This window comes from Bufo bufo, chromosome 8, assembly GCF_905171765.1.
Source record: "Bufo bufo chromosome 8, aBufBuf1.1, whole genome shotgun sequence".
Taxonomy (NCBI): domain Eukaryota; kingdom Metazoa; phylum Chordata; class Amphibia; order Anura; family Bufonidae; genus Bufo; species Bufo bufo.
The window spans coordinates 130,497,179-130,524,644 of record NC_053396.1 but is presented as its reverse complement, the minus strand read 5'-3'; the positions used below and the strand labels follow the sequence as shown (position 1 = coordinate 130,524,644).

Here is a 27,466-nt window from a genome sequence, read left to right as displayed (position 1 = left end):
TACAGCCCTCATTGGAGTGTAATATGTGTGTAATGATGGGGGTTGGAGTGTATAATGATGGGGTATAATGATGCTGATGGGTCCCTGCGCCATGCAGGCCCACTATAACAAATGGCACACATACGCAGGGCACTCGCACAGTGATTTTATGTGATGGGGGCTGGAGTGTAATCCTACATAATAAAATCCCTGTGTGAGTGCCCTTTGTCCGTGTGTGTGTGTACCGTTTGTTATACTGGGCATGCGTGGTGCGGGGACCTATCAGCACACAGTGCTCCACACGCCGCCCTCACCTGCGCCCAGCCCCGCCATGACTCCTCCTCCCCCTCCAGCTTCATCTGCAGACGCCTTACACCCCAGGATCCCCATCATTATACACATAGTACACTCCAACCCCCATCATTACACACATATTACACTCCAACCCCCATCATTACACACATATTACACCCCAGGATCCCCATTATTATACACATAGTACACTCCAACCCCCATCATTACACACATATTACACCCCAGGATCCCCATCATTATACACATAGTACACTCCAACCCCCATTATTACACACATATTACACTCCAACCCCCATCATTACACACATATTACACCCCAGGATCCCCATTATTATACACATAGTACACTCCAACCCCCATCATTACACACATATTACACTCCAACCCCCATCATTACACACATATTACACTCCAATCCCCATCATTACATACATATTACACTCCAACCCCCATCATTACACACATATTACACTCCAATCCCCATCATTACACTCCAATGAGGGCTGTAGTGTAATGATGGGGGTTGGAGTGTAATATGTGTACAATGATGGGGGTTGGAGTGTAATACATGTGTAATGCTCTCTGCCTGTGATAGCTTCCCTCACTTGCTACTGTGCCGCCATTTCCTGACTTTGGTGCGCGGGGTTAGGGGGAGATAGGAGCGAGTAGGATGCGACCGCTGCGGGGACTAACATGTGCCCCCTGTGCTGACAGATACCCGGGGTCCAGAATCGGAGGTCCCCATCCCCAGTGCTCCCAGCTTTGTCCTCCCAGGCTCTGTGGGAGTTCTATGAACTCCAGGATGCAATGCTGCAGCAGGTACAGGCGACTCTCTGCCCGGTGCGCAGGTGTGGGCAGTGCGTAAGGGTGTCGGTGTAGGATACGTTGTGGCAGGCGGCGGTTGTTGGGCCCAGATCCCGAGGTGTCAGTCAGCTGCAGAGGAAGCCGGAGGGGTAGGAGGAGGCACGGTGGAGCTGGACACAGCAGCGGGTCGATGCGCAGGGGTGGGCGGTGCGTGCAGACTGCCGTGTGTTGATTGGCCGCCGCGCATGCGCACTTAACTAATCGTCACACACGCACGATCGCACACGCACACAGGGACTTTATTATAGAGGATATATATCTACTATAATAAAAGCCCTGTGTGCATGCTCACAGGTGCGTGTCCGTGCGTGTGTGGCGATAATTGAACTGTGCACGTGCCGCCCAATCGCGCCGCCCACACCAGCATGCACGGCGCACCGACTAATCATCACACGACGCTCTGCACGCACCTGCGTGCCGGCCAGGCAAATCGCCGCCGCTCGCAGGTTATGGTGTGATCTCCACGTCGGAGCGCCGCCATTACTGTTCATGCATCACACAGCCGCACAGTCCCAGCACTCTCAGCCACAGACAGCAGCCGCTGCCAGCAGTCTCAGCTATCACTCAGTGCCACCAGCCACAGCCTCCAGTCACAGTACCAGCAGTCTCAGCCATCAGTCACAGGCACCAGTCACAGTGCCATCAGTCACAGGCACCAGTCACAGTGCCAGCAGTCTCAGCCACAGTCAATGCCAGCCGTCTCAGCCATCAGTCAGTGCCACCAGCCACAGGCACCAGTCACAGTGCCAGCAGTCTCAGCCACCAGTTAGTTCCAGCAGTCTCAGCCACCAGTCAGTGCCAGCCGTCTCAGCCATCAGTTAGTGCCACCAGCCTCATCACCAGTCACAGTGCTAGCAGTCTCAGCCACCAGTCTCAGTCACCAGTCAGTGCCAGCCGTCTCAGCCATCAGTCAGTGCCACCAGCCTCATCACCAGTAACAGTGCCAGCAGTCTCAGCCACCAGTTAGTGCCAGCAGTCTCAGTCACCAGTTAGTGCCAGCAGTCTCAGCCACCAGTTAGTGCCAGCAGTCTCAGTCACTAGTTAGTGCCAGCAGTCTCAGCCACCAGTTAATGCCAGCAGTCTCAGCCACCAGTTAATGCCAGCAGTCTCAGCCACCAGTCGCTGCTAGCAGTCTCAGCCACCAGTTGCTGCCAGCAGTCTTAGCACCACCAGTCAGTGCCAGCCGTCTCAGCCACCAGTCAGTGCCATTTAAGGCCTCTTTCAAACGACCGTATGGCTTTTTCAGTATTTTGCGGTCCGTTTTTCACGGATCCGTTGTTCCATTTTTTTTGTTCCGTTACGTCTCTGTTCCATTTTTCCGTATGGCATATACAGTATGCAGTAATTACATAGAAAAAAATGGGCTGGGCATAACATTTTCAATGCATGGTTCCGCAAAAACGGAACGGATACGGAACACATACGAAGTACATTCCGTATGTGTTCCGTTTTTTTTTGCGGACCCATTGACTTCAATGGAGCCACGGAACGTGATTTGCGGGCAATAATGTTCTATGTTTCAACGGAACGGAAAAACAGAAATACAGAATGCATACGGAGTACATTCCGTTATTTTGGCGTAACCATTGGAATGAATGACCGTATACGGAACGCAAAAAACAGCCTGCAAATGAAAAAAAAAAAACAGTTGTGTGAAAGAGGCCTAATATAGACTGTTCCTACTGTTCTAGCGCCCGTTATTGTAACGGGCTTAATGTCTAGTTAATATATAATGCTGCATTCACATTGAGTTTTAGCCCTCTGCAGGGGGTTCCATCTGAATACTCGAAAATGATCTGAATACTAGAAAATTTTATTTAAATATATGCCGCGATGGGTACATTGACTTTAATGATTTCAAAGAAATCATCTTTGGACTCCATTTGACCTGTTTTCTTTCTAGGAATTTTCGTCAGACAGAATAACATAGTAGACTGTGCTATTCTATCTGGTGAAAAAGACAGAAAGGAACAGAAAGCAAGTCAGGTGCGATGAGTAAATCATTTAACCAGTTCTTGGTATTGACTACACTTCCTGTAAGAATCTGGCAGACAAATAAATTGCGGCATGCCTTATTGGGTGAAATATTAAAGAGGTTGATATGCAAACTGTAAAACTGTAAAAAATGTTGTGATATTGTTTTTTTTTAAAGTTTTTTTTTATAATATCTTTATTTCTGTTTACTGTCATTCATCCATTCTTAACCATTGCCATTACGTCTCTCACCCACTCCTCTGCCAGACTCCCAGCTCCACCATCCGTGGCTATCATCATCTATCAGTGAGTTCAATCCAGTACATCATCATCTGCCAGTGTTGATACATGTTTCATATCGGTTGTGACCATCTGATTGTTTAGGCCTACTAGAAGTCCTAGGCATATTTAAGTACCAAGATAAATTGTTTGCACATATGTAGGAAAGATGGTTGCATTGGGTGAAGTCCAGTTCCTTGGTCCTATGAACTACCGGCGTTGTCACCGTTTTTTTTATATGTACATCTGACTAGATGCTGAATTTCAGTAAAGAACAGCATAACTAGTTTTAAATGCCACACATAGCTGGAAATACATATGGAGAAAAGTACAAATAAACTTCCCCGCAGACTGAGCTATTACTGTATCCGATCATACCTTTTTATTTCCATGTATTCTTTTGTCTCAATTATTGCTTCATGGGCAGACTTGACTATTCAATTCTTTTTTGCTATTTTTTGTATAAATCGATATGAAGTGGACAGACAAGGCTCCTTTTTCCTACCTGTTAAGAATAAAGAAACTTGTGCATTTGCAAGGGATTAAAATTACAGGCTCATCCAGCTAAAAGATAGTTTTTTTTGTAGAGTAATTAGGGAAACAGTACCATATATAAGGGCTGACCTTGATCAGCCTGGGAAACATGGTCCGTATGTCTGCCCAATCTCACGGACCAACTACAGCTCCCCTGACCTGAATTTAAGGTGGATTTACTTGGCCCGATATTTGGGTAGATTCTCGGGAACGAACGCTCATGCAAATGCTCGTTCCCAACAATCTGCCCGTCTAAATGTTCCGCCGATCACCAGATAATTGAGCAAAATGTTCGTTCATCTGATGATCCTGTTGTTCGTGCAGGCATGTAAATTATCTTTTCTAGGCAGCAGATTGTGTGGTCTAAACAGCGATCTGCTGCCCAGAATCAATGCAGCTCTATAAGGATGAACAATCGCATTAGCGATCCCTCGTTCTCATTACTGTGAAGGAGATCGCTGCATGTAAGTGCAGCTTTCTACTTCACTGAAGGAGCAGCCAACTGTCAGGAAGGAAAGCTTACTTCCAAACAATCGGCTGCTCCTTGGCCCTTGTGAACCCACCTTTACTGTATCGTAGTAATTTAGTCAGTTCATATCTGATCGAGGGGCTATTGCAAGGTACTAACATGAGGATATTTTCAGAAACTGGCTGTACGATAAATTACTATGATACAAAAAAGTCAGTTCAGGTCAGGGGAGTGGAAGACAGTCCGGCAGATGTGGCCAACACATGGCCCATGTTTCCAGGGCGGATCATGGTCATGTGCATGAACTTTAATAGACTTGGAGAAATATGACACAGAAGAAACTGATGGCTGAAGACAAGGGAATATGTACCATATAGTTAGCCCATGTGGTTGCTGTGGGGCATCAGGAGAGAAGTTGTCCATACTATGTTGATCTTCTTCCCATTTTCATAGGTGTAAACATGGGCACAAGAATGTGATCTCCATAGAAGCTGTAATGTTATCAAACAAGTAATGGAAATGGAGCCAGCATTGACCTCAAATCATAGGTGGTTAGAGGTGTGGTGGTGTCAAGCAGCATCTCAGAATGGTCTAAGTTTTGTTTTTGCCATGACCCTCTTCCGATCCTTTATGTACACCAGTGCCCCAATGGGTTGCTATATCAACCAATCACATCACTGTTTTTGAGAGGAGAGCTGTCATTTGATTAGTTCCTATAGGAAATACTTCCATATTGTATCTACTCAAGCCTTCATCAGTGAGACTACCTGTCATTTTTAGATGCTCTGTATGTAGACAGATTAGCCAAAGATACATAGGTTAACAAAGTCGACAGCTAGTCACACAACCACATAAGCGGTATGACCACACAGTGCAGTCGTGTTGCAGTTGCCTTGTGGCCACGCTGCGGTCTGGTACCATGTGACCATGCAGACTGCAGCGGGCCCTAATTAAACTAATGAGACTATTTAGCCGATCTGCATTGTTTAATAGTCGCACAGCACTTGCATTGCCACGAGGTACCCGACCAACACCGAAGCGCAACACCATAGTGCTGTGTCGTTGTAAACTAAATCAATAAAGTGAATTATTTAAATTGTGCTTTAGGGAATATGTAATAAAAAACAACCTACTGTAGGTTCAGGCTTTAATTTATTGGCAGTAAAGTGGTTAATGTATTCATCTATCTCATATGCTTAACACTCGGTAAATGGTTTACTCTTGAGTAAAATGCTGCGTCTGCGCAAGGTGTGAAAAGCTGTGACTAAACAGGATAGAGAGCTCCTGTGAACATATCCTCCTCAATGTGTGATCTCAAGTCACATTACCGCAGAGGTGGCAGCCACACGTTTTCCTACAAATTACTTTAACTTTGACATCTAAATAGTCCAAACACTGAATCAGACAAACACATGCTGAAAGATTTCAGCCTTAAGAAATACTTTTGTGACCAGCTCATTGATATCAGCCTTGCAGATCCAAATGTTGAAAATGAGTAACCAAATCCAAACATTCCGACAATTCTCATTTCCATTGGAATTAGTTCCATATAAGACAAACCTACAAGGTAATATGGCTGGGTTAGATACGCAGTTACAAAATATCTAACAGGGCCCCAACTATGACATGTCATTTATAGTGAGTACAGTTTTCATCATAGGTGGTGCAGGGACCTTTTGGGGCACCCTTAGGCTCCTGAGCAAAGGGGCAACCTGTATCATAAGGGCAAATGCATGGTAGATCAGTGTTGGACTGGCTCACCCGAGTAATAGAGAGTCCTCTGGCAGGCCCAGGCTGTGATATCATAGTGGGACCCAGAAGTTCAGGAAAAAACATTTGGAACTGCCTTTGGAGCCAATAACTTGCCACTAGGGTCTATTTCATTGAATCAAAAATTTGATTTTACTGGTGACATGGGGGTTGGGCCTGAGAATAATTTTTTTCTGGTGTGCCCAAGGAACTCCTGTCCGACTCAGTGGTAGATGATTCATTTTTAGTTTTAAGAAGATTAATAATGGGTTACATTATGTAATACAAAATTACCTGGCACCAGTATTGCATCAATATGGTGGATGATGTTACAATATATAAAAAAAAAAGGGGTTGTCAAAATGAAAAGAATGCTTTAAAAAAAACAATACTCACCCGCTTTATTACCCGCCAATCCAACCCCACCAATTTAACGGTCCCCACTGGTCTTTGTATACATCTATGTAGCTGATCCCATGCCATCTAACCACATGATTGCCTCAGCTGATCACTGGCCATAGTGGTCTCATCAACACTAGATCATTGATGCCAATGATTGAATGGCACATGATCAGCTGCACAGAAGTATCCAGAGACCAGCGAAGACTATTGGATTGGCAGAGTGTGAGTATTGGTTTTTTAATTTATTTTTATTTTTATTTTAAACCATTCCTTGACTTTTGAAAGAAAAATATTATACCCTTGACAACCCTTTTAAGGCTACTTTCACACTAGTGTTTTAGTTTTCCGGTATTGAGATCCGTAATAGGGGGCTCAATACTGGTAAAAAAACGTTTCCGTTTTGTCCCCATTCATTACCAATGGGGGGAAAAAATGAACTGTACAGAACGAAATGCTCCAAAATGCATTCCGTTCCGTTTAGTTGCGTTCCCAGACCGGAGAGCAAACCGCAACATGTTGTAGTTTGCTTTCCGTCCTGGGATGCGGAGCAAGAGGCATGACCCCCAATGCAAGTCAATGGGGACGGATCCGTTTTCTCTGCCACAATAGAAAACGGATCCGTCTCCCATTGACTTTCAATGGAGTTCATGACGGATCCGTTGGGTATGTTAAAGATAATACAACCAGATCTGTTCATAACGGATGCAGATGGTTCTATTATCAGTAACGGAAGCATTTTTGCTGTACCCTGCCGGATCCAGCAAAAACGCTAGTGTGAAAGTAGCCTAAGGCCTTCTACTGCTTATAGAGGCAGATGATGATTGCTGTCAGGTGTTTACTTGTTCTTCGTCTTACTACATCTACATGTAAAACTATAACATTAGTATGAAGTGATGTGATATTTAATTCTAGTGTCCCTGATGGATCTGTTCTAATGTGTTTCTTTTTCTTTTTCCAGTTTGTGGCGCAGCCAAACTGTCAGCAGTTACTGGCTACATTGTGGTACGATGGATTCCCAGGTTGGCGCCGGAAGCACTGGGCAGTGAAGCTGTTGACCTGCATCACCATTGGACTGCTTTTTCCTGTGCTTTCTATAGCATATATGATCGCACCTAAGAGCAGGCTGGGACTGTTCATTAAAAAGCCATTCATCAAGTTTATCTGCCACACAGCCTCATATCTCACCTTCCTATTCTTCTTGCTTTTGGCATCCCAACACATAGTTAGGACTGACTTGCATATGCAAGGACCTCCCCCCACTGTAGTTGAGTGGATGATATTACCATGGGTTCTAGGTAAGTTCCACCTGTTGAATTTTTAAAATCTATTGTAAGACATTGATTGAAATGAGAAATAACTGGGAAACTTGCCATTTTGGTTCAAGGCGCTCACCATGTAAGTAATAAAGAACATCTGGATATGGTTGAACAATGGGAAGAGGTTCTCTATACCAAGGATAGTCTATACTTAGGATAGATCATCAATGTTTGGTGAGTAAGGGTCCAACCACCAAGATACCAGTGATGAGTATAATGAAGGAACAAGGGACTCCTGCTCCCATCATGTTCACATAGGCATAGAGGCTTGTACAGCAGCATGAGCACAAAAAAAGCTTCCTGGAAGTCGGACACTCCAATGACTGTAGATGGCTGTCCTAATGATAGGCCATGAATGTTATAGTCACAGAGAACCTGTTTGTTTGTTTTCCCAGATATACACAAGAGATGACTATCTATATACCATGGGCATTAGGTCTGTTTTACACTTGCATTGTGGCTTTCCGATTTTGAGATCCGGACGAGGATCTCAAAACTGGGCGAGAACGGATCAATTTTGTCCCTATTCATTGTTAATGTGGACAAAACTGATCAGGATGCATTCCGTACCATTATGTTGTGGAAGCTGCAGTTTTGTGTCCGGTCTGCGAAACGGAACAAACCAGATCCAGCATAAAAATCAACGTAATTCAATGGTGCCGGATACGTTTGTCTGGTTAATGAAAACAGAGGATCCGGCGCCCATTGACTTACAGTAATTTTCATACTGGATCCGATTCAGTTCAGATTTAATACAAACGTATCTGGCTGAAACGGATGCATCCAGATGTATTAAATGGCACAAATCTATTTAATTCTGCCGGATCTCAAAACCGAAAAGCCACAGGCCTCATGCACACAGCAATTTGCGGTCCCCAATGCACAGGCCCCATCTGTGCAGCAGCCTTGATAGATCCAGGCCAATTCAACTTGAATGGGTCCGTGATCTATCCGCACCGTAAAAAAAAAAAAGTTCAATTTTTTTGCGGTGCGGAGGCACGGACAGGAACACCACGGAAGCACGCCATAGTGAATGGGTCTGCTTCCGTGGTGCGGGGTGCACACGGCCGGTGCCCGTGTATTGCGGACCCGCTGTATGCGGGCCTCAATACGGCCAGGCCAGGCAACGGCCGTGTGCATGAGGCCACAACGGAAGTGTGAAACAGGCCTTAGTTTGTTGCTTTTATTTATCAATATCTATTGGGGCATTAGACCTCCACTTTTAAAGAGGAATGTAAAATGGTCTGATTGTATTTTTCCTATGGTTGTTTTGCACATTCAGCCAAGCTCAATGGTCTTATGACTAGAGAAATTGCCGATTTGAAATGTTGGGCGAAACATCGGTGCTGACTAGTACTTCAGTATGTGTAATCCTTGGTTATGTTCACACTGAGTTTTTTGTTTGCTGAAAAACAACTGATGTGGAATCTGCTTCAGGATTCAGTTTTTTTCAGACGCAGTTTTGACATGTTTTTTATGCGGTTTTGACATGTTTTTTCATCTTGCCTTTTTTTCGATGGGAACTTTGGATGCAGATTCTGCATCAAGAATGGATAGGTCGCTTCTTTTTTTTCCCCCAATGCTGTTTTTGAATCGGCAAATTGCAAAAATGGTCAGCACCTGACTTCCAGTTTGTCGGCACGGGAAAGGAATCACTCCAATGGAAATATAGCAAAAAATCCCAGTGGACGCTCTTCGTCTTCAAAACATCTCTTTCTTTATTTCATCAATACAGATACACATTAAGGACACGTATCGGCCCGTCCAGCCTTCATCAACTGAATCAAAAGTGCCGAAATTGCCCTGAAAATTTGAGTATGACACTCTTCTAGGACTGTATCCAACCCCCGTTAAGCTTTTAATTCCAATACGGCATTATTAATGTAGACATATAGGTCTTACAGTACCCGATAACAGTTGTATTTTACTTTTAAATTAAAACATGGTCCAAAAATGATCCCTTTTTGGTGGCAGGTGCCTTCTTCTCTGTAAAATGGTTACCATTTTAAAAGATTTGTATAAATTTGGTCGCAAAAGATTCGGATTCAGCTGGAATGAGAATTTTTGGAAAGTAGAGACAAAACTTACAATAGTTTCTATGTTCACTTATAAGATCTGTACTAATGTGATAATAACACAAATGTCCACAGGGAAGATTTATTAACCTCAGTATACCAGTTTTGTGGTGGAAAAAAAGCCCTACATTTTGGTGCATGCCTGTTTTTGCACAAAAGTTTGCAGTGTTTTTCAAAGTTGCGCTGCGATCACCAGGAGAGGAGATGGATCCTCTGTAAGTCTTTATCACAGATGAAGTAGAGTTAAGCTCAATATTTCATATCACCTGATATCACCATGTATTTAGTTATCTGTAGATTTTCATGGGACTGCAGGTCCTTCTGGGACCAAAATGTATTTTTCTTAGATGAATATGCTGTAAATGCAAATCTAAAATAAATACTGATAAAAAGTTATTACAGTCTTAAGCCAATGGCCCACCTGTGCAAGAGGAGTCCCATATCGGCTGGTTGTGCTATATGTATGTCTGATCTCTGAACCATATTTATTAAAGTGTTCTGGGGCATCATGCTAAGTGCTGAAAACATTAGTGGTTGTATTTTAGACTGCAGTACAGTAAAAAATATCAAGAGAACACATTTAACAAGTTATTGCCATTTATGTAATGAAAGGAGGATCGATTTTACAGTCTTTGTGAAACACTTCTTCTGAAATTATACCAACCAGGACTAAGGATATGAGTCAAGATTGTGATGCTTTCCTCAACTTCTAATTAATAATGCACATCGCTCCTGTTTGATGAGTTTGCTGTTGTTATTAAAAGATAAGAAAAGAAAATAAGAATGTATTCAGATACTGAGGTTGGGTGCAATAACAACTGCTTTAAAAACACAGAAATTGCAGCAAAAACCAGGGCACAACCATATCATCTAAACATACCCTAAGGCCGGATAGGATGCGGGTGCGTCGCGGGAAAATGCACGATTTTTCCGCTCAAAGCGTTTTAATGCGTTTTGCACGCACGTGAGAAAAATCGGCATGTTTGGTACCCAGACCCGAACCCGGACTTCTTCACAGAAGTTCGGGTTTGGCTAAGGTGTTGTGTAAATTTTATTATTTTCCCTTATAACATGGTTAGAAGGGAAAATAATAGCATTCTTAATACAGAATGTATAGTAAATTAGGGATGGAGGGGTTTAAAAAAAAAAATATTAAACTCACCTCATCCACTTGTTTGCAAAGCCCAGCTCATATTCATTCTTCTTCTTTGAAGACCTGGGAGGAAAGGGACCTTTGGTGACATCACTGCGCACATCACATGGTCCATCCACAGCAAACAAGTGGATGAGTTGAATATTATTATTATTTTATTTTTTTAACCCCTCCATACCTAATTTACTTAGCATTCTGTATTAAGAATGCTATTATTTTGCCTTCTAACCATGTTATAAGAGAAAATAATAACATTTACACAACACCTAACCCAAACCCAAACTTCTGTAAAGAAGTTCGGGTTCTGGTCTGGGTAGCAAACATGCAGATTTTTCTCACGCGCGTGCAAAACGCTTTGCACTCCTGCTGAAAATTTGCGCATTTTCCCGCAACACACCCGCATCCTATCTGGCCCTCACACGCGACGCCCGTGTGAAAGAGGCCTAAGACTTTTTTTTGACTCTGTTCATATATCCAGTAGTAGTAGTACAGTAGTAGCGTTTTGCCAATACAAAATGTACGCCTTATAACCACATAGGCAAACCACAGCAATTAGTAGTAATTTAGTGGTGATTTTGGCTGTCAGGCACACTACCGTAACATATGAACCTGACCTCATGCTAAGGATATACCGAAACTTTTTGCAGCACTGCTGATTCATTGTTAACGGTTAGGCTAGGGCTGCATCCAGAGGAATACATGGATGTGTACTCATGGACTGCAGCTAACACTCAATAGTTAAAAATCAATCAGTAGCATTACGGAAAGTGGCTGTGCTTGGTATCGTGCTTATCCCCAATTACTTCTATGGGGCTCAGCTGCTCCTAAGCCACGTGACTGATGAACGTGTTGTCACTGGCCTAGGGAAAGTTGTGAGAAGGCTTAGGTGCTACTGCCAGCACCACTACCTTCTCAAGAATTTGATCAGCAGGGTCCTGGGTCTCGTACCCCCACCGATCAGATACTGATGATCAGGGCCGTCTTTAATATTGATTGGACCCTGGGCAAGAATTTACTTGGGCCCCCTGGATCCCGCCCTCCCACACCCTAGCATGCAATCACGCCCTCCACCACAACACACACAAAAAAATAATAATCCACACACCTCATAGAGTACTAAACTTTAATAATGATGAGTGGCCACTAGAAGTGTTCCTTGGCAGTAATGTAAATACAGACTTTTTTTCTGAAAAGACAGTGTTTACATTAAAAAGCTTGCAGAGACATGCTATAGACACCAGAACTACTATGTTTAGCTGTTGTGGTTCTGGTGACTATAGTGTCCCTTAATATAGAGGGGGGGGGGGGGAATAGAATCAGCACAAAGGTATCAAATAAAATGGCTGTATCATTAGTCTAAAAATTAAAAAAGCACAACTTCTGACACAAATATATAGTATTTTGCAGATTACTTTTTTTACAGTGTGCAGATAGTACTGGACTACTAACCCCTCCATCCACCCCTACATACAGTGTAATACAGCGCCACATACCTCTTACATACAGTGATGTCTCTTTGATGTAGATGTTCTCTTTCCTCATCTTTTCCTTTCAGACCTTCAGACCAGACCACCATTTTTCAGCCATTTTTCGTCTCTGCAGTTTAACAAACGAAATCTTAGTTTACTACTTTTCCATCATCCTCCCATATTCTGGACAAATCATCCTACCACCCCCAATACTGTGCTGCTGTGCTCCCCAATACTATACTGCAGAAACAGATAAGCCCCCTGATAATAGTAGTACCATGCAGAGAGTGCCCTTCAATAATTATTGGCACACAGTGCCATAAAATAACTGCGCCCAGCAAATAGTGCCCCTGACACTAATAGTGTAACCATAACATCCCCCAAAAATAATTGTGGTAAGCTGATACTGTGCCAAGGTGCCCCCACAGTAATAGTTCTCCCAAAAGTCCCACCAATAGGAATAATTCTCTGCTAGAGCACACATGGTAGTAATAGTGCCCCCAACATGTCCCCACTGTGCCCCAGAAGTAATAATGCTCCTATAGTGCCCATACTAGTAATCTTGTTCCCCATAGACCCCAGTAGTAATAAAGCCCATCATAATGCCCCCCAGTAGTAATAATTCTCCTTATAATGTGCCAGTGCAAAAAATACCCACTTTTAATGCCCCCAGATGAGCTAATGTCCCCATAGTGCCCTCATAATGTACCAGTATAAAATACAACTATATAGTGCCCCAGTAAATGCCCCATAGTGCTCCTCTCCCCCTTCTTCCTAGTGCCCCCATAATGTACCAGTATAAAATGTCCCATATATAGTGCCCCAGTAGATGCCCTCAGTGTCCCCCATAATTTGCAAGTATAAAATATCCCTTCTTAGTGCCCCCATAGATGAACCCATAGTACTCCTCTCTCCCCTTCCCCATAGTACCCACACACCATAATGTGCCCCAGTATAAAATACCCCTATACAGAGCCCCCCATATAAAATACCCCTTCTTTGTAGCCTCAGTAGAAGCCCCCATAGTGTTCCTCTCCCCCCTTCCTCCATATAAAATACCCCTTCTTTGTGGCCTCAGTAGATGCCCCCATAGTGCCCCCAATAATGTGCCAGTAAGAAGTGCCCCCATAGATGCCCCCATAGTTCCCCCAATAATGTGCCAGTAAGAAGTGCCCCCATAGATGCCCCCATAGTGCCACCCAATAATGTGCCAGTAAAAAGTGCCACCAATAATGTGCCAATAAGAAGTGCCCCCATAGATGCCCCCACAGTGCCCCCCAATAATGTGCCAGTAACATGTGCTCCCATAGATGCCCCCCAATTATGTGCCAGTAACAAGTGCCCACATAGATGTCCCCAATCATGTGCCAGTAACAAGTACCCCCATAGATGCCCCCCAATCTAGTGTTAGTAACAAGTGCCCACATAGATGCCCCCCAATCATGTGCCAGTAACAAGTACCCCCATAGATGCCACCCAATCATGTGCCAGTAACAAGTACCGCCATAGATGCCACCCAATCATGTGCCAATAACAGGTGCCCCCATAGATGCCCCCCAATCATGTGCCAATAACAAGTGCCCCCATAGATGCCCCCAATCATGTGCCAATAACAAGTGCCCCCATAGATGCCCCCCAATCATGTGCCAGTAACAAATGCCCCCATAGATGCCCCAATCATGTGCCAGTAACAAATACCCCCATAGATGCCCACCAATCATTTGCCAGCAACAGGTGCCCCCACAGATGCCCCCCATCATGTGCCAGTTACAGGTGCCCCCATTGATGCCCCCCAATCATGTGCCAGTAGTAGTAACATATAAAAAAATAAACACTTATACTTACCTCCATCAGGCTGGCAGCGATGTGATGCAGGTCTCTTTCGGCCTGTGTCCTGCACTGTACAGCTCAGGCGGCACGATGATGTCATCGTGCCGCCTGCATCGGTCTCTGATAGGACGGCGATACAGATGACTATGGAGATGAGCGCTTCCACAATGGAAGTGCTCATCTCCCTGTGCCCTGCCGCCACCCCCACGTCACCAGTGGCCAGCGGGGCTCAAGAGGCAGCTCCCTTGGGCCCCCCAGGAGCAACTGGACCCAGGGCAGCTGCCCCCTTTGCCCCGCATTAAAGACGGCCCTGCTGATGATCTATCCAGAGGATAGGTCCAGGGCCGGTGCAAGGATTTTTGCCGCCCTAGGCAAGATAAAAATTGCCGCCCCCCCTCCTTATCAGATGATCTGCCTATATCATGACATCACATATGTTCCACCCCTTTCTCAGCTTTTAAATTAAAAGAACTGCTATGTTTCCCTTAGGGTTAATCCAGCTTCTTGTAGCTATCTCTTTTTGCGGAACGGAATTGCGGACCCATACATTTCTATGGGATCCGCAATTCCGATCCTGAAAAAAATAGAACATGTCCTATTCTTGTCCGCAATAGCGGACAAGAATAGGCATATTCTCTTTGTGCCTGCAAAATGCGGAACGCACATTGCTGCTGTCCGTGTTTTGTGGATCCGCAAAACACACATGGATGTGTGAATGGACCCTAAATGTGAGGTAAATTAGTCTCCAATGTAGTATTAATAACTAAACAATTACATAAGAAACATATTGCATTGTCTACTTACCACCAGGACAATAAGATGATCTGGTCTCTGGCTGCAGTCTTGCTCTTGGTCTGGCTCTGGGGACTCCCTTGTCACTCTCTTCTCTCCCCCCCCCCCCCTCCCTTGTCACTCTCATTCCAGCCCCCCCACCCTTGTCACTCTCATTCCAGCCCCCCTCCCTTGTCACTCTCATTCCAGCCCCCCCTCCCTTGTCACTCATTTTACCCCCCCTCCCTTGTCACTCTCATTTTACCCTCCCCTCCCTTGTCACTCTCATTTTACCCCCCCCCCCTTGTCACTCTCATTCCAGCCCCCCCTTCCTTGTCACTCTCATTGCAGCCCCCCCCTTCCTTGTCACTCTCATTGCAGCCCCCCCCTTCCTTGTCACTCTCATTGCAGCCCCCCCTTCCTTGTCACTCTCATTGCAGCCCCCCCCTTCCTTGTCACTCTCATTGCAGCCCCCCTTGTCACTCTCATTCCAGCCCCCCCTTGTCACTCTCATTGCAGCCCCCCTTGTCACTCTCATTCCAGCCCCCCCTTGTCACTCTCATTGCAGCCCCCCCCTTCCTTGTCACTCTCATTGCAGCCCCCCTTCCTTGTCACTCTCATTGCAGCCCCCCCCTTGTCACTCTCATTGCAGCCCCCCCGTGTCACTCTCATTGCAGCCCCCCTTCCTTGTCACTGTCATTCCAGCCCCCCCTTCCTTGTCACTCTCATTGCAGCCCCCCGTCACTCTCATTCCAGCCTCCCCCTTCCTTGTCACTCTCATTGCAGCCCCCCCCCTTCCTTGTCACTCTCATTGCAGCCCACCCCTTGTCACTCTCATTGCATCCCCCCCCCCTTGTCACTCTCATTCCAGCCCCCCCCCCTTCCTTGTCACTCTCATTGCAGCCCCCCCTTCCTTGTCACTCTCATTCCATCCCCCCCTTCCTTGTCACTCTCATTCCAGCCCCCCCTTCCTTGTCACTCTCATTCCAGCCCCCCCTTCCTTGTCACTCTCATTGCAGCCCCCCCCTTCCTTGTCACTCTCATTGCAGCCCCCCCTTCCTTGTCACTCTCATTGCATCCCCCCCGCCCCTTGTCACTATCATTGCAGCCCCCCCTTCCTTGTCACTCTCATTGCAGCCCCCCCTTCCTTGTCACTCTCATTGCATCCCCCCCCCCCTTGTCACTCTCATTCCAGCCCCCCCTTCCTTGTCACTCTCATTGCAGCCCCCCCTTCCTTGTCACTCTCATTCCAGCCCCCCCTTCCTTGTCACTCTCATTGCAGCCCCCCCGTGACTCTCATTCCAGCCCCCCCCCCCTTCCTTGTCACTCTCATTGCAGCCCCCCCTTCCTTGTCACTCTCATTGCAGCCCCCCCTTCCTTGTCACTCTCATTGCATCCCCCCCCCGCCCCTTGTCACTATCATTGCAGCCCCCCCTTCCTTGTCACTCTCATTGCAGCCCACCCCTTGTCACTCCTATTGCATCCCCCCCCCCTTGTCACTCTCATTTCAGCCCCCCCCTTCCTTGTCACTCTCATTGCAGCCCCCCCTTCCTTGTCACTCTCATTCCAGCCCCCCCTTCCTTGTCACTCTCATTCCAGCCCCCCCCTTCCTTGTCACTCTCATTGCAGCCCCCCTTCCTTGTCACTGTCATTCCAGCCCCCCCTTCCTTGTCACTCTCATTGCAGCCCCCCCTGTCACTCTCATTCCAGCCCCCCCCCTTCCTTGTCACTCTCATTGCAGCCCCCCCCTTCCTTGTCACTCTCATTGCAGCCCCCCCGCCCCTTGTCACTATCATTGCAGCCCCCCCTTCCTTGTCACTCTCATTGCAGCCCACCCCTTGTCACTCTCATTGCATCCCCCCCTTGTCACTCTCATTCCAGCCCCCCCCCCCTTCCTTGTCACTCTCATTGCAGCCCCCCCTTCCTTGTCACTCTCATTCCAGCCTCCCCTTCCTTGTCACTCTCATTGCAGCCCCCCCGTCACTCTCATTCCAGCCCCCCCCCCTTCCTTGTCACTCTCATTGCAGCCCCCCCTTCCTTGTCACTCTCATTGCAGCCCCCCCTTCCTTGTCACTCTCATTGCATCCCCCCCCCGCCCCTTGTCACTATCATTGCAGCCCCCCCTTCCTTGTCACTCTCATTGCAGCCCACCCCTTGTCACTCTCATTGCATACCCCCCCTTGTCACTCTCATTCCAGCCCCCCCTTCCTTGTCACTCTCATTGCAGCCCCCCCTTCCTTGTCACTCTCATTGCAGCCCCCCCTTCCTTGTCACTCTCATTCCAGCCCCCCCTTCCTTGTCACTCTCATTGCAGCCCCCCCCCCCTTCCTTGTCACTCTCATTGCAGCCCCCCTCTTGTCACTCTCATTGCAGCCCCCCCTCCTTGTCACTCTCATTGCAGCCCCCCCTTCCTTGTCACTCTCATTGCAGCCCCCTCCCTTCCTTGTCACTCTCATTGCAGCCCCCCCTTCCTCGTCACTCTCATTGCAGCCCCCCCTTCCTTGTCACTCTCATTGCAGCCCCCTCCCTTCCTTGTCACTCTCATTGCAGCCCCCCCCTTCCTTGTCACTCTCATTGCAGCCCCCCCTTCCTTGTCACTCTCATTGCAGCCCCCCCCCCCTTCCTTGTCACTCTCATTGCAGCCCCCCCCCCCCCTTCCTTGTCACTCTCATTGCAGCCCCCCCCCCCCTTTCCCCGTCACCTCTAGTGTAGCGTGGCCGAGCTCTGTTCGGTCCGCGGTACAGGAGCATTTGCTTCCTGTACCCGGCCGGACCGAACAGAGCTCGACCACGGACAGCACAGAGCAGACACAGAATGACAGCAGGCTGCGCAGCACTGACCCGGCGGCCAGAGATTCTTTAGAGCGGCAAGCGCTTCGCCGCTCAGGAGGCGCAGCATGAGGGGCGCCGCCGGCCGGCCGAACTTATATAACCAACTTATTTTATTTTTTTACACTGCAACGGGCGCCCCCTGCTAAATGGCGCCCTAGGCGACTGCCTAAGTTGCCTTACTGGTGGCGCCGGCCCTGGATAGGTCATCAGTTATAAAGTCTCGGAAAGCTCCTTTAAGGCCTCTTTCACACAACCATTTTTTTTTTCTGTTTACGGAACGTCTTTTGCGTTCCATATAAGGTCCGTATACGAAACCATTCATTTCAATGGTTCTGCAAAAAAACAGAATGTACTCCGTATGCATTCCATTTCCGTTTTTCTGTTCCGTTGAAAGATAGATCATGTCCTATTATTGCCCGCAAATCACGTTCTGTGGCTCCATTTAAGTCAATGGGTCTGCAAAAAAAAAAAAACGGAACACATACGGAAATGCATCCGTATGTCTTTCGTATCCGTTTAGTTTTTGCGGAACCTTCTATTGAAAATTTTATGTCCAGCCCAATTTTTTCAATTTAATTACTAATTACTGTATATGCCATATGGAAAAACGGAACGGAAAAACGGAACAGAAATGGAAACACAATGTAAACAAAAAATGGAGCAACGGATCCGTGAAAAACGGACTGCAAAACACTGAAAAATCCATACGGTCGTGTGAAAGACGCCTAAGCCCTAACCTGGGACTGGTCTCTAATGCACAGGAAACACCCACAAATCGCCCACAACCCCGCCATTTTTTGTGGTCAGCCTCAACCCTTTCCTAACTATATTAGGGTACGGCCACATAGTCAGGTTTTTTTTATGCAGTTTTGGAAGCCAAAATCAGGAGAGAGTCATAAAAGGAAAGAAAGTATAAAGGATAGATACTGTTTCTCCTTTTTTTAATTAATTCCTGGTTTTAGCTTCCAAAACTGCATCAGGAAACCTGACTATGTGGCCGTAACCTTAGAGTGGCCATACGCATAGTAGTTATCGCATGGTGATCACCACGGAAAAATCTGAACGTGGCCAATCAGGAACAAAGAGAAGCAGGCGGTGTGTAATATGCAGTCACTACAAAATCCAGCTAGCTCACATGATGAATACAAAGACAATATTTTATTAAATCACATAAAGACACAATGCAAACTTATTAAACTTATTAAAACAACTCATTCAACTCTTTAGGGCTGCCGGAGAGAGCCAACGCTCTCAGCTAATCAGCACACAGACATTGAAAAGCACTACCATGCACATTCAGATGCACTGAGGACCAAACACCATATGTGCATTTCTCAAACCCTCCCTTCAAAACAGTATATCTATGGAGGTACTACTACTATATAATAATGCATATTGTAATTTCCAATAACGCATCATGTTTAAAATATCCAATGCATCTAAAATGAATCCATTGTAATGCAAAATATAACACCAGACAATAATAGGATATGGAAACCATCTAGCAAAAAGAAGTGGGTGGAGGAGATGAACCCCTTGCAAATCTTTTTTGTAATGGTCTTTAAAAATCTGCATGTGGTTTATCATTAGAGATGGCCTTGCGGTTTGCCCGGCGGTCATTTTGCGGCGAACTTTGCGCGTTTGGGATTTGCCAAACATATGGCGATGTCCGCCGGCACCATATTCTTTAGCATTGCACCAAACTTTGACCCATGACACATCCACCAGGTGGGACAGGACAGCCAAATGAGACGTTTCAGCATATGGACACACCCCCACCCTATAACAGAACCCGATCTCGCAGCCATTTTACATTCTGTGTTTTGCCAGTGTAGGGAGAGGTTGCTTTGTAAAGCAGGGACAGGCTGTTAGAGACACCAAATGCTAGCTAATAGGGCCACAAAAGTCCTTTTAAGGACTGGTATAGGTGTGCTATCAATAGGTGTAGTATACTGAGGGGTGTTATATAATATACTTTCTAACATAGAATATACAGAGGGACAAATGCTATTGGAACAACTAATTGCAACAGGTGTGATATACCTGTTGCCCCCAAAGAAACTGATTGAAGGGTGTGATATACCTATAATATACTTTCTAACATAGAAAGTATATAGTGCATTTGTATTGTGCAGCAGTTGTGTGCGGTTCTGCTGCGATACCGTAGCTATATAGAGGGACAAGCACTATTGGAACAACTATTTGCAATGGGTGTGATATACCTGTTGCCCCCCAAAAAAACTGATTGAGGGGTGTGATATACCTTCTTCCACAAAATACTGATTGAGGGCTGCGATATACCTGTTGCCCCAAATAAACAGAGTGGTGTGATATAACTGTTTATTTAGGGGTGTGATATACCTGCTTCCACAAAATACTGATTAAGGGGTTCGATATACCTGCTTTCACCAAATTTTGATTGAGGGGATTGATATACCTGCTTCCACAAAATACTGATTATGGGGTTTGATATACCTGTTTCCACCAAATATTGATTGAGGCCTGTGATATTCCTGCTTCCACAAAATACTGATTAAGGGGTTTGATATACCTGCTTCCACAAAATATTGATTGAGGCCTGCGATATTCCTGCTTCCACAAAATACTGATTAAGGGGTTTGATATACCTGCTTCCACAAAATATTGATTGAGGCCTGCGATATACCTGCTTCCACAAAATACTGATTAAGGGCATTGATATACCTGTTTCCACCAAATATTGATTGAGGCCTGCGATATACCTGCTTCCACAAATACTGCTCTTCTCTAGGGACTTAGGCACAAGGTCATTTTGAAAATGACAGGCAGAGGAAGAGGCAGGCCATTCCACAGGGGTGGTAGGGGTCGGATGGGTGCACCAGGCCGGAGTCTAAGTGGGAAGTTGGAGAAGGCGCGTGCGATTACTTCAAAGGACGCACCAGAGTTGGTTGAGTGGCTCATTCAGACTTCCGCTTTTGCACCCTCCTCATCCTCTGTATCTGCACCCTCCTCACTCTCTGCTGTGTGCACCCCCAAAGACACCACCACAGCCCCTCCAATCGAGTCAGAGGAACTATTTTCCCATCCATTCCCAGACCTTACCAATGCGCAGCCATTCTTTACATCGGATGAGGAAGAGGCGGTAGCAACGGCCGGCACCCAGCAGTCTGACGACAGTACCCACATCAGCCCAAGGAGGGAGGTACCCGCTGTTGCTGCCTACTCCGAGATCTCAAATGTCCGTGGTGGTGAAGGTGACGATGATCACGTGTCGATGGACGTCATGTTAGTGCTCACAAGAGAGGCAGAGGAGGGGAGTTCAGAGGGAGAGACGTAGCAGCAGAGAGGGAGGAGAAGGAGGAGAAGCAGGCAGAGCTCGCAGGGACAAGAGTCAAAAAGCAGACTGCAAATGTGTCTGGAGCGAGCCATCCACCATGCATGGTCACTTCTGGCGCTCCCAGGATACCGACACATGGTTCCGCAGTGTGGGCTTTTTTTTAACTTGTCAGCTGCTTACAAGAGTGTTGCCATCTGCAGCCTGTGCTGTCAACACATAAGTCGCGGTAAGCCCAACACTCACCTAGGGACGACCGCCTTAAGAAGGCACCTGGCCTCCCATCACCGAGTCTAGTGGGAGCAACGCCGTCAAAACCCACAAAGCCACACTCCCGGCGCTCCACGTCCAGCCTCTTCTCCTCTCTCCTCCCATTTGTCTTCCACTCCACCTTCCACTGTACCGTCACCGTGTTCATCTGGAAGGAGGCAGGCTTCCGTGGCCCAAATGTTCGAGCGTAAAAGTTGATGACGCCGGATAACCCTCTTGCCCAACGGCTGACTGCTGGCTTGTCAGAACTGCTAGCCCGCCAACTACTGCCATATAAACTGGTGGACTCGGAGGCCTTTAGAAAATTTGTGGCCATTGGCACACGCCAATGGAAGGTCCCGAGAAGGAAATATTTCTACCAGAAGGGCATCCCAGAGCTATATGGCCACGTTCAGCGGCAAATGAATATATCTCTGGCACACAATGTCGGTGCCAAGACACATCTGACCACAGACACGTGGTCTAGCAAACACAGGCAGGGAAGGTAAATAACTTTTACTGTCCACTGGGTGAACCTTCTGACGGCCGTCAAGCATGTAACCCGTGGCTCCCGTGTGGATTTGGTGTTACCACCACGGATTGCATGCAGGCCTGCCTTTTCTTCTCCTCCTCCTACTCCATCCTCCGTCTCCTCCTCGGCTGACTTTTCCACTGCTACAGCCTCTTCCGCTGCACCCCCAAGATCCCCAGAAGCTATTCGACGTGCCAGGTGAGACATTGCCATGCTGCAGCTGTTGTGCCTGGAAGCCAAGAGCCACATCGGTCCTGCACTGCTTTCAGCTCTGTGGTCCTAGGTCGATCAGTGGCTAACCCCACTCAATTTGACAGTTGGTAAAGTTGTGTGCGAAAACGGTGCCAATCTGCTGAGCGTGCTGAAACAGGGCAAAATGACAAACGTGCCGTGCCTGGCATACGTCCTGAACTAGTCATGCAGCGATTCGTGGCCAAATACCCTGTGGTCCAGGATGTCTTGCGGCAGGCCAGGAAAATCTCTGGCCATTTTAGAAGACCTTACACGGCCATGGCTCGCCTTGCTGACATTCAGCGGCGACACCACCTGCCCGTCAGACGTCTGATTTGTGACAGCCCGATGCGCTGGAACTCCACAATGTATATGCTTGATAGGCTGCTCCAGCAGCAATGTGCTGTTAACGACTACCTGTACGAACTCTGCAGCAGGACAGGTTCTGGGAGCTTGGATTCTTTTCACCGCGCCAGTGGCTGCTCATGCACGACGCATGCAGACTTCTGCGGCCATTTGATGAGATCACAAAACTGGTCCGTCGCAGCCAGGGCACCATCAGTGACATCGTACCTTACGCCTTCTTTCTGGAGCGTGCATGGCGTCGTGTCATTGATCAAGCCGTCAAGGAGCAGGAGCAGGAAGATGAGGAAGTCACAATGCTGAATGAATTCCCAGGGGGGCTACTCCATCTGAGACAAGTCAGCAGGAGTCTGAAGAGTAGTCAGAGGAGGATGGTGGCTGGGGGAGGAGGAGGAGCAGCAAGAAGAGCAGGCTTTGAGGGGGACTTTAGACTTTCCGGGGATCCCTGGTGTTGTCCGTGGCTGGGGGGAGTAGACTCCTGGGCGATGAGCAGGAGGCAGGGCTCTCCACTGCTTCCAATTTAGTGCAAATGGGGGCCTTCATGCTCCAGTGTTTGAAGAGGGACCCCTGTATAAAAGCATAAAGGGCAAGGGCCAGTACTGGGTAGCAACTTATCAAAGAATGGTCCTTGTCTTATCTATATACAGCGGCATAAAAGACCTTTTCTGTCAGGTGAAATGCCTATTTTTTGGGGCCTGTACTGGCCTACAGTAAAATTTGTATCCAGTGACCCCCTAATGTACCTCTAGCCACATCATCACAAGTTTTTTTCTGTCAGGTGAATGCCTAATTTTTGCGGCCTGTACTCATGTGGCCTACAGTAAAATTAGTATCCAGTGACCGCCTAATGTACCTCCAGCCACATCATCACAAGTTCTTTTCTATCAGGTGAATGCCTAATTTTTGGGGCCTGAGATGTCACAGCCCTATAAACCCCTTAATCTATGCGGTCTCCACAATTGTCCTGTGAGCTGAGCATTGGGAGGTACGTGGCAAGCGCTCATGCGCTAGGGACATTGTTGCTGAACATGATTAATAGAAGAATATTGGAGAGGGAGAGTGCAGAGAGACTGCAGGGAGACTTAATCTGCATCAGTTTTACTTATTTATTCCTACATCATTACTTATTCCTACATCAGCTGTTAATGTAATTCAGCTGTAAATAAGATAGGAGCATTTATTATTCCATGGCCAGCATGCACCCCTTAGGTGGGCCAGTTCTTAATGATGACCATCCTCATCATTTGCTGACTTTACTTCTTCCAAATCATCCTTCAAAGTCTCCATGTCCTAGAAAAGTCAGCAAGATGCAGAGAGAGGAGGAGTTGGATGTCCCTGATGACATATTCTCATCGATATTAGATGATGTGGAAAAGGAGGAAAAGCAGATGGCAGAAGAAGGGGTCCCATCTGTAGGGCAGGAGAGCTCGCAGGTTTGAGAAGTGGGTATGCCAAAGCTGATTAATATCCTGTGTTTACTGTCAAACTGCAGAAGATTGCAGGCCAGAACAGCAATTATATGCATATTGTCCCCCGCCTAACCAGCCAAACCCCATACCAGCAACAGCCCCTGTTTAAAGATGCTGTGCAGCCATTAACAATGAAGAAGGACTATACAGTGCGGTCTTCTATCTAAGGCAGAGCGGCCTGGGCATACCTGATTTATAGCGGTTCATGACTAATTAATTTGTAACAAATTGAGTTTCTTGGCTAACATAAGCAAAGTTGCCAAATAGAATTTTTCAAAACTTTACTCATCTATAATTGCAATATATTGATTGATCTTTGGATGTGTCAAGGTTTGTGTTCCCTTCCTAGTGCCTGACGTGCCAAAAAAAATTATCAGTCAAATACTATAGTGTCCATATAGACTGTGCCTACCATAGTGATACAAACTAAGAAGACAGGTTGGCATTAGCAGGAGCTGCTCAAACCCACATGCAGTTGTGCATATATATAGGGGAGCAAATCCTGCACTTGTGGCCCGTTGCTAATGGCAATCCCCAGCAAAATGCATACAATGGAGGATGCCCGCGGCGAACCACAAGTACCACAATAGACATCCTACACAAGGTAACAAGTGTGGATGTGATAATTAATATAACAATATGACAAAACAATAACAAACATAGGTGCACTCTGCAGTCTCACTAATTCTCAAACTGATTTTAAAATTGAGAGATTAGTCAACAAGTCCTACGGTGTAGAACATGTCTAAGCCCGGACACCACGACAAGGTTTCTCAAGTAGCCCGGGACCCTACACTCTCCTACCTGAGCCGTATGGGCAATACCAGGAGCCAGTGGGCAAATTACAGGAGCATAAGGCCGACTCGCAAACAACTCACCAGTTACCTCCAGCATGTGGCCATGCTTGCAATGGGAGGAGGGAGGAGTCTGTGAGTCCCACTCAAGACTTGCTGATATAGCCCAGGCTTCACAGGTGCACCTAAATGTGACCTGTAGATGGAAAACAGGCACATTTAAATAGGAGTTTATACACCTCCAGGAATCTATATATACAAACTAAGAAGACAGGTTGGCATTAGCAGGAGCTGCTCAAACCCACATGAAGTTGTGCATATATATAGGGGAGCAAATCCTGCACTTGTGGCCCGTTGCTAATGGCAATCCCCAGCAAAATGCATACAATGGAGGATGCCCGCGGCGAACCACAAGTACCACAATAGACATCCTACACAAGGTAACAAGTGTGGATGTGATAATTAATATAACAATATGACAAAACAATAACAAACATAGGTGCACTCTGCAGTCTCACTAATTCTCAAACTGATTTTAAAATTGAGAGATTAGTCAACAAGTCCTACGGTGTAGAACATGTCTTAAGCCCGGACACCACGACAAGGTTTCTCAAGTAGCCCGGGACCCTACACTCTCCTACCTGAGCCGTATGGGCAATACCAGGAGCCAGTGGGCAAATTACAGGAGCATAAGGCCGACTCGCAAACAACTCACCAGTTACCTCCAGCATGTGGCCATGCTTGCAATGGGAGGAGGGAGGAGTCTGTGAGTCCCACTCAAGACTTGCTGATATAGCCCAGGCTTCACAGGTGCACCTAAATGTGACCTGTAGATGGAAAACAGGCACATTTAAATAGGAGTTTATACACCTCCAGGAATCTATATATACAAACTAAGAAGACAGGTTGGCATTAGCAGGAGCTGCTCAAACCCACATGCAGTTGTGCATATATATAGGGGAGCAAATCCTGCACTTGTGGCCCGTTGCTAATGGCAATCCCCAGCAAAATGCATACAATGGAGGATGCCCGCGGCGAACCACAAGTACCACAATAGACATCCTACACAAGGTAACAAGTGTGGATGTGATAATTAATATAACAATATGACAAAACAATAACAAACATAGGTGCACTCTGCAGTCTCACTAATTCTCAAACTGATTTTAAAATTGAGAGATTAGTCAACAAGTCCTACGGTGTAGAACATGTCTAAGCCCGGACACCACGACAAGGTTTCTCAAGTAGCCCGGGACCCTACACTCTCCTACCTGAGCCGTATGGGCAATACCAGGAGCCAGTGGGCAAATTACAGGAGCATAAGGCCGACTCGCAAACAACTCACCAGTTACCTCCAGCATGTGGCCATGCTTGCAATGGGAGGAGGGAGGAGTCTGTGAGTCCCACTCAAGACTTGCTGATATAGCCCAGGCTTCACAGGTGCACCTAAATGTGACCTGTAGATGGAAAACAGGCACATTTAAATAGGAGTTTATACACCTCCAGGAATCTATATATACAAACTAAGAAGACAGGTTGGCATTAGCAGGAGCTGCTCAAACCCACATGCAGTTGTGCATATATATAGGGGAGCAAATCCTGCACTTGTGGCCCGTTGCTAATGGCAATCCCCAGCAAAATGCATACAATGGAGGATGCCCGCGGCCTACCATAGTGCCCCATAAACAGTGCCCACCTTCTGGTGCCACTATATACAGTACCTTTCAGAGAGTGCCTACATTTTCAGTGCCTGCAGAAAATGCCCATCTAAGCATGCCCGCAAGGGAGTGCTCCTTAAAAACATACAGTGCACAGTACACCTATTTTTAGTATGGCTGTTCTATTCTAGTGAGGCATAATTTGACTGGCAGCTAAACTCCCTACTAGCAACTCATTCACACAGGAGTAACATTAACTTGAACTTTTTAAAAAATGGATAGGATGAAACTGAGAACAGGAAGAGAGAAATATGCTTATTATAGTGAATAAGCACATGGCAATATGCTAATACATTGCAGAATACCATAAGTATAAAATTCAGGTCACATACAGCATATCATATCAATGTGCATGAATGTACAATCCCTGGATTCTAAACGAGACTATCTGATGTACCAGCGATGCCATGTTAGACTGGATGAGGAGGATGGCTGCAGTGAAGTTATGAATGAATTACTTGCAGTTTGCAGCAAAGATCCAGATTGGTTTTACCAGTTGGAGGTATGTCCCTGCACAGTCTGACACTATACAATCAGTGCTGCTAGTGTCAGAGTGTGCAGGGACACATATCCCCAACTGGTAAAACCTATCTGGGCCTCTATTGCAGACTGCTAGCAATTCATTCATAACTTCTAACAGGAATAATAAAGAAATTGCCAACATGGAGTCAAAAGAATAGATGCTCCAGAATTGATATTACATGGGGTAAAATGGAAAAATTTTAGCACATGGCCGGCAAGGACATGAACCTCTCCTGACAAGTCTGTTTTAGACTTGTCAGGAGAG

At 46.4% G+C, this 27,466-nt stretch overlaps 1 protein-coding gene across 1 annotated transcript in view; it reads left to right on the top strand.

Annotated features, from left to right (window-relative positions):
- TRPC5 (transient receptor potential cation channel subfamily C member 5) overlaps window positions 1-27,466 on the top strand; it is a 284,716-nt gene that overhangs the window by 171,437 nt on the left and 85,813 nt on the right. Inside the window, 1 exon segment of the mRNA XM_040442706.1 lies at window positions 7,524-7,860. Coding sequence (XP_040298640.1) covers window positions 7,524-7,860 — 337 coding nt within the window.